Source organism: Macrosteles quadrilineatus, unplaced genomic scaffold (genome assembly GCF_028750875.1).
Source record: "Macrosteles quadrilineatus isolate MER2022 unplaced genomic scaffold, UCM_ALF_1.0 Scaffold_4__1_contigs__length_99947679, whole genome shotgun sequence".
In the NCBI taxonomy this organism is placed as follows: domain Eukaryota; kingdom Metazoa; phylum Arthropoda; class Insecta; order Hemiptera; family Cicadellidae; genus Macrosteles; species Macrosteles quadrilineatus.
In genome coordinates, this window is record NW_026542597.1 from 59699619 (window position 1) to 59708334 (window position 8716).

An 8716-nucleotide genomic window follows, 5' to 3' on the forward strand; every position below is an offset into this window, starting at 1 on the left:
GTTTCTGGCTTTGTAATGATGGAACCAACACTTTTAGAACTTTTTTTCTAAGCGTTTTTAAAATTAATATTTTTGTTACAGGAGAGAGACATTGAGTTGGCCAAGGAGGCTCAGAGACAGGAGGAGAATGACAAGCTGAGAAAGGAGTTTGCCAAACACGCCAACGCCTTCCACCAGTGGCTGACGGAGACCAGGTACTTGCTACTTGCTAGCTCTCTAGGGGATGTCATTTAGCACTGAATGTAGGCTGAGTGATTAGGATAAGAGTATTTTTTTTAATCATTTAAACTTTCAAATATTGGAAAAAAATCTTAGCTCTTTTTATTTAATGACCTAGTTGAATAAAATCCCAATTCACACAGTCACTTGTATTTTACATAATTTATTTCGGTCCAAATCACATAAATGATCAGATTTACTCCCCATAATGTTTATAAAAACTTAGATATGGTTGTTTAAAGAAGTCATTTTAAGCTGTTTGAACACGAGTTGGTGCTTCACTATGGACTCAAAGTAGTTTAAGACAAATATTCTGAATTTAGTTCACATTTATAGCCTTGGTTGGCGTCACTGCAAAAAGAACAGCAAATACAATTTTTTTTTACTGAAATTTCTTGTGTGCTGAAAAGCGTAGACCAGGCTGCAACTGTATAAGATTCATTTTTACAGCTCTTGGGAAATTACGATCATGTTGATTCTTGTATTATATAGTTTTATCGTTTATTTATTACCATTTGGTATATGGTTTGTATTTATTTTGTCCTCCAATTGATGTTTTATTTCTGGTTAATAAATTTCCACCCTGTTACAACATCTAATCCTACTCAGCCTTGTATGATTTTATTTGCAACTAAAATTATCTGTATGAGACATTAATTATCTTTTCAAAAGCTACTTGCAAAAGCTAGTAGTCCTCTTAAAAAAATTTATTTTACTTCAATTGTAAATTACTTTTACGCTGTATATTAGTTGCGCTAAGGAAGACTATCATACCAATTTATAAGTAGTCAGGACCAGTGCAACCATGCGACCAGGGTATTTATTTATGCTTTATGCTCAGACCTGGGTATTTATGGCGATTATACCAAGAAGTAAAATGCTAGTAGTGTCCATATGAAATTTTTTTTAACACATTTTATTATCATTTTACTATCCTTACAGGGTAATAATTGCAAAAAAAATCTCAATCTTCTCTAACTTTAATACAAATTATAAATACCCAATTTATATTTACCTACCCACTGGGTATTTACCCGGCCCACATCACTTCAACAAACAGTTAAGTTATATTTATATTCAAGTGCAGTGTTGAAATACCACTGTAAAATTTCCCTTTTGGTATTTTTTAGGTCTTATTCTACTTAATTTCTGACATATCTATGTTTTATCAGGTTCCAGCTCCTTGGATGGGATGGGTGATTATTTCACTATCTACTTTAACTAACTCCGAATAACAAAAGGCTTATTTGACCTTAATTTTTTAACGTGGCTAGTTTTTACTAGATAACCTAATGCTACAAATATATTTTTTGTTCTGTCAAACTATTGTTTAAAATTTGTTTTGACAATTAGTAATAAAATTATTGTAGAATGACTAACTAATTTTTAACATGAATGTGGTATCGTCCTGTCCTGTCCTGTTATGAGCAATAGATTTAATTTTAATTTACTTAACAAAAATAATGGATTAAGCTACTTACCCATGCTTTGCACGGGTATTATTTTAATTATTGTCATTGATTGTTGGTTAATCGTTAGACCCACTAATTCATTATGTACCATATAAGGTAAATATACAATTTTTCAATTACTTAATGTGCTGTTAAAAAAGCTAAGGATAAATTGCACTTAAAGTCCAAGTCTTAGTCGAAGGTTTCTTTCATTGTCTGAAAATTGTACTCTTTTAATTTGTAATCTTTTGGAATAGTTGTATGTTTCTTTACCTGACTTCTGACTCTCTATTGTTAATGTTTATTAAACAGCTTTATACTATACAACTAAAATATTTTTTCGTAGCATTTACAAATAGTATATTACTTGATGTAAGTACTTATGTATAGAGTTATTTTGTTACGTTGTTTTTATGAAATGGGCTGCCATTTGTTGTTGTTGCATAAGTTTTAAAATCAGAGGTTTTGTTTTAATAATGTTTATGTTTTTGCAGAACATCAATGATGGAGGGCTCGGGGTCGTTAGAACAACAACTGGAAGCCACAAAGGTGAGTGGTAATAATATATTTACAGTTATTATTTAGCATATTTTTTTGTGCTTTCAGGTAATTAAATAACACGTACGATGCTGATAAAGAAGTTATTAACAGTGAAATAATTGATCTTGAAAATAACATCTTATTGCTTAATATAATTTTTCTATCACAGAGGAAAGCTGCTGAAGTAAGGTCTCGTAAGACAGACTTGAAGAAGATTGAAGACCTGGGAGCAATCCTCGAGGAACACTTGATCTTGGACAACAGGTATACGGAACACAGCACGGTCGGACTGGCACAGCAATGGGACCAGGTCAGTTAGCAACTTGTATTGTTCTTATTGTATAATATAAGGCTAATTTCTTTTGTACCAGAGTAAAACATTTAAAAATGAAAATGATGTTAAAATCTTACATTCTTTGAAAATTTAAATGTAACAAGATGTACTTGGCTACAGAAAGTAATTATTCTGAACGTAAGACTAAAGCCCTATTCTGCCAATTTTGTCTTGTGATCAATTACTAACCTCAAAACTATTGCACAAGAACAAGACAAACTGTAGTGTACTCATAATTGGTCCATCCTTATGATTGTTCTATTCTAATGTATGGTACTTCTCCTGAATTTTGAAGACTGGGACGGGTGGCGTCGTCCTGTAATCCAGCTACTAGGAGGTCTCAAATTGTGGATATTTATAGGCATGCACTGTAGATGCGATACTCCCTGGTGTGGATTAACGTCCACACTAGTGTATACTACGACTATCCTCAGTGCTATCCTGATAATTAGACCAATTCGTATATACCAAGGCAAAAATGTGGTTCGGATTCCGCTACAAACTGTAGGTCCCTTAGTTGCCATTAGCTGTATGGGCTATTAACTAACAGCTGTGTCTAAGGAATGTCGGCCTTAGTCACTAACAAGACTACAAGATCGCGCCACTCATCCTACACTCATCTCCATTCATACTTGGCTTAAAATACCTACTTTGTATGGTCGCCATTTAATAAGAAAGTATAAGTTTGCATTTGGACTACAGGCTTGTATTTTAATACTATATTTCATTAAAAGAACAAAAGAGTATATGACTAACCGTAGTGTTTGATGACAGTTGGATCAGCTGGGCATGAGGATGCAACATAACCTGGAACAGCAGATACAAGCCCGCAACCAATCAGGAGTCAGTGAGGACGCTCTCAAGGAGTTCTCCATGATGTTCAAACACTTTGACAAGGACAAGAGCGGCCGACTCAACCACCACGAGTTCAAGTCCTGCCTGCGCGCGCTCGGCTACGACCTGCCCATGGTGGAGGAGGGACAACCCGACCCCGAGTTCGAGGCTATCCTTGGTAAATTGTTCACGTTCAGTTTGCAGTTAATAGATGTTTGTAAAAAAGAATTAATCCTAGCAGTTTTTCTGGGCGAAAGAATAGGATTTAGAAAGATTATCTGAAAATTAGGTATGGTGTAAACAGTGGGGCATAAAGAAAAGCACGTGACTCATAGAGGTTTCTTGGTGTCATTGTAAAAGAACTCTGCCACAAAGCTCAGAGCTTAGAGTTTCCTTCAACTATATTCTATTTGTACAATTTGGAGTATCTTTGAATGAATTTTGTGAGTGTTTCAATCAATTTGCAAGTAGAATATAAAATATAGAAGATATATGTAACTATATATGCAACTGCAAAAATTGGGAAACCCAATATTGTAAGATTTTTTTTATTCCACAATTAAAAGTAATAGCTTTTCCTTTGGGAGTGGAATATGTACATAAAACTGTCACACCCATTATTGTAATTTTAATTTCATTTTCAGATGTTGTTGACCCCAACCGAGACGGCTACGTGTCACTGCAGGAGTACATGGCCTTCATGATCAGCAAGGAGACGGAGAATGTGCAGAGCTCCGAGGAGATTGAGAACGCCTTCCGCGCCATCACAGCTGGTGACCGACCTTACGTCACCAAGGAGGAACTCTATGCGGTAAACAACATTCACTAACCTCTAGTGTTAAAAAAGTGTCTCGAGTCAGTATTGAACCCTCAACTTAAAATCTTAACAAAAATGTATCTTTTGACCCTGGCATTAGGTATTTTAATACAGGAAAATGTTTACTTCGCCTAAAAAAAACTATACTCTACTTAAGGATTCTCTATTTTTAGTGCATTGTTAAAATTAAGGTTGAACTCATCAAATTCCCGAGTCATTGTTTTACCAACATAATTTACAGTAATAAGTACCTAGTACTGACAATTGTGTGTTTACCATTCAGAACCTCACCAAGGAGATGGCGGACTACTGTGTCGCAAGGATGAAGCCCTTCGTCGACCCCAAGACAGAGAGACCAATCACAGGAGCACTCGACTACATCGAGTTCACTCGAACTCTCTTCCAGAACTAAGCTTCGCTTCTGCCTTTTTGACTATATATATATTGAATTTTCAGAGTATTATTTATATCATACATGTGTAGGTTATATTTAGCGTAGTATATATTTGTTCAGAGAATTATAACAAAATATCTATGACATCAAAATGTGAAATGGTTTCTATTTGTTTTCTAGAGGTTTATATGTTTATTTATTGAATCCTAGTGTATAAATGTTACACAAAATTGAGGAAAGCCAAAGTAATTGTTGTTTTACTAACGCTAGAGAACAATCATTCATTTAGTAATTTATTATCGCTATTTCACGCAATGGTTATATTTTTTACTTGTCACTTATTAGATTAAGAAATCATCGATAGATTTTATCATCACACAAGGAGCTTTTTCACTTGTTTTTAAGTTTTAAAATTGTAATGTTTTACTGTTACTTGTGACTTTTTGACCAGTAAGTGCTTGTTTCACAGGGAGCAATAAAATTATTTTTTAAGGTTCAGTTAAGCTAAGTTTATGGGTTACTAATAACTTAAGATTGCTTCATGGCATTAAATCTTTGTTATTGCTTTTAATTGCTAGCTTTTTTCTCCTCTCCATTCTAGTTAGTTGGTTTGGATGGTGAAATAGATCAAAATAATTTGAGGCAAGCAATAAATATTGTAGGGAAAAACTACCTAAAACAGTTGACAAAGGACAACTTTTTGAATAAAATAAAAACCAAGGCAAAAATGAAACATTCAATGGTGAAAAGTGAAGCAATAAAATGTATTGAAATTGAAACCTCTTTAAAATAAATAATTTAAAATCTCAAAAAGATACACTCACATGTCAAAACCAATATCCAATATTCTTACCCATGGAAAAGATCAGTTCACAAATAAGTGAAAATAAAAGTTGGTTCCAGGGACTTTAATCAACCAAGTACACAACCTGGATCTGAATTTAACAATGGTAGATTGTCAATATTAACGGAAATGGGTTCATAAAAGGCTAGCACATCATAGCAGGCTAGGAAACAGTTCACATTTTCAACAAGCAGATGTTAACAACAGGAAAATAAAAGAATATTTAACACTTAACAAATTTTTATTTAAAAAACTACAAAATTTTTGTTTGGACAGATTAAGTATTGCATGAGGCGCCAAAAGGTTAATCACAAAATAATATTTTATAAACATATAATAAATTCACAGCCAAAATAATGTTTTTTATTGGTATGGATACCATTGGTCCTTAATGAGAAACAGCAATAGTACACGAACATAAACTACATAGACAATATTTCTGAAGACAGATTTTTTAGTAGTTTCAAGGAGGTTTTTGAGGAAAGTAGAGTTAAGAAAGCTTGCCTGTGACAGTTAAGTCCAGGACTTTTAGCTATACAACCCTGCCTGCTTTACTAAATCAGCCCAGGCCCCTGAGAGGGGTTTTAGGTTTGTTAGGGGCACCAGGAAGAAAAAATTCCCCCACAAAAAAGGGGGTGCAACAATCTCCCGGGCCCATAGCATGGCATGTGCAAACCGCAGACCTCTGCACAACAGGACACTTGTGCATGAATCCACTTTCCGATAATGTTCATGTTCATTAACACGTTCGCTACTGAGCGTCGCATATATGCGACGCCGCGGTCATTGCCACAGACCGAGGTATACATTTGAATCTTACACATAGACCGGCTGTCACTTGGATAACAGTACACACGGACCACGGGCGAAAACCTGTAAAACAGTGATAATTTACATTGTAATACGCTACAATCGTGTTTGTAAATAAATTATTCTTATTTTTTTTGTATTTTTTATAACCTTTTGTAATGTCGCATATTTGCGACGCCCGGTCTACAGCGAAGACAATAGTGAAAATTATCATAGTTTTATTAAAATAGACCAAACGTCGCATATATGCGACAGTTCATTTTTTGTGTTTTAAAGTGAAAGTAAGTAAAAAAATAAACAGATTATTCAAGAACAGTTTATAACTGAACAAATATAAAAGCTACACAGGATAATGCAGCATACATACTGCATAAATACATACAGTGATGCAGAGAAGTAAATACCAGTTTTTCCAACTATTATATGACGTCACCAATCATCATATCCACAGACCAAGCGACGCAGTTGTGCGTCAGACATCTCTGTAGACCACTGCTGGGAATTCAGTGCCTTCAAATAGACCACTACAAAGATATAAGCATTTTAATAACATTAGAACCCCGACGCAAATATGCGTCGGCAGTCTGTTTTAATGTGACTAGCCGACGCATGGCCGTCGCATATGTGCGTCGCTGGTCCATGTGAATGGAAAATTTCGTACTATTGCAGTAGCGAACGTGTTAAGACAAAAAATCAGTCATCATGAGCAATTTTTTTCATATACACCATTTTCTCAGATAAGCAGGCAAAAAGTAACTAAAATACATTCATCTCGATAAATGCTAGCTAAAATTAAATATAACATGATTTTGGTAATTACATTACACCGGTATAAAGATTTACACATATATGGCTTATGTGTACCCCTAGACAAAATAAGGTACATTTACATTTGAACACAAAACACAATTTTTCTACAAATACTTAACAAAGTGGCAGCAAATACAGATCCTATCACATCCGGATTGCGTTAGCAACTAACAATACACGTTGCTGTTGATACATTAATTAATTAATCTCTGGCACAATATTCTTCCTGTAACGTAACGTATGTTAGAAAATAACATATTCTTGGTGGTGGTGGACCTCAAATGAACATAATGATTACAATCACTCCCAAAGTAAAGTGTAAAATGAACTATCTTATAGGATCGGTAAAGAGAGAAACATTCAAAGACAGAGTTGTACAGGACAACAACAACCTAAATAGTAACTTGTCTAACACTGGTGAGCAAAGTGACTCTTATCTATTCAAGAGAAACATTTACTTGCCTGAATCACATGGAATAATTTCTTGAGTGTAGCAAGGGGCAAGCATGGATTACACATAACAAAATTTTACTACAGTTACCATAAAAAAATACCTAATATACATTTTTAAGAGCGTGTTTTAACTTTCTTGTGCACCCACGAGGAAACAGATGATACTTGTTCTAATATTCTTGTTTGGGTTCATTGGCTAGGCCTAACAAACTATTTTGGACTGATTCTGTCTACTATTTTTGAGGGGGTGTACAATTAATTCTGGTGACCCTTTTTGAGCATTTACAATTTGTGGGGCATTTGTTTATCAACTTCTTTTCACGCATACACAAACTCACCTGGCTATGAAAGGCTTACAATTTTGTTTTTTAGGTTAAAAATCTGGAATGTGGCAAAAGTGAACATGTATACAAACCATTTTTTTTTTTTTTTTTTTTGTGACAGTGCGAAAATAGCGGTTTTGTTAGGTAACTGTATGAAATAGCTATTTGTGTATTAAGAGCCCAAAGTACATCATGGCCGCTTGAAGCCTTAGCTGAGTGCGGCCATACATTTCGAGAGTGGCAATGACTATTTGTGCTCGTAATACACACAAGATTTTTCCTACCACCATAATAATTAACTTATCAAAACTTGCAGATTAGCTTTTTAGCTGTATATAAAATGTCAATAGGTTAAGTTTGTTTTTTAGGTTATCTTACTTGCTTGCCGGTTGCTAACGTACCAGTCACCAGACCCACGGCTGTGGTTGGTGTAGAAACACTAACTGTTAAATTCAGCTGGTTTAGCGAGCAGGAATTATCTATTCCCGGTAAATGAGCTGTTTTGCGTACTGTTTACAGCTGTGGCAATGTGATCATTTCCATGCAGTGGTAGGAAATAGTTATTTGTGCAACTAGTGAGAAAAGTGAGCAATTGACTCACTCGAGAGAAATCCTTACTCACGAGCCGTAGGCGAGTGAGGAATGGTTTCTCGAGTGAGGCAATTGTACTTTGAACTCGAGTTGCACATTATACTTTTCCTACAGTTACCATAAAACAAATAAATTGGTGAAGAAACATAACCTATTTTTACACAGAAGTGAACTTTTAATATAACATTTAATGTGAAGTGACAAATACAACAGTTACAACAGCTGACCAGCTGATTTACAGCCAGTGCTGCCAACGTATTTCGCGCGCATACGACGTTGCCTGCATGTTACGCGCT

The 8716-nt window shown here is 34.9% G+C and overlaps 1 protein-coding gene across 4 annotated transcripts in view; it reads left to right on the plus strand.

Annotated features, from left to right (window-relative positions):
• Nucleotides 1-5160, plus strand: part of LOC128991620 (spectrin alpha chain-like) — a 48716-nt gene extending 43556 nt beyond the window's left edge. For 2 of the 4 annotated variants that reach the window (XM_054414662.1, XM_054414664.1), the window contains 7 exons: nucleotides 82-194; nucleotides 1392-1415; nucleotides 2165-2219; nucleotides 2380-2520; nucleotides 3319-3556; nucleotides 4023-4189; nucleotides 4479-5160. In XM_054414662.1, coding sequence (XP_054270637.1) covers nucleotides 82-194; nucleotides 1392-1415; nucleotides 2165-2219; nucleotides 2380-2520; nucleotides 3319-3556; nucleotides 4023-4189; nucleotides 4479-4607 — 867 coding nt within the window. In that variant the 3' untranslated portion in view covers nucleotides 4608-5160. The remainder of the gene's footprint in view (nucleotides 1-81; nucleotides 195-1391; nucleotides 1416-2164; nucleotides 2220-2379; nucleotides 2521-3318; nucleotides 3557-4022; nucleotides 4190-4478) is intronic. The other 2 variants (XM_054414663.1, XM_054414665.1) reach the window with 1 other exon arrangement.
• Nucleotides 5161-8716: the final 3556 nt, after the last annotated feature.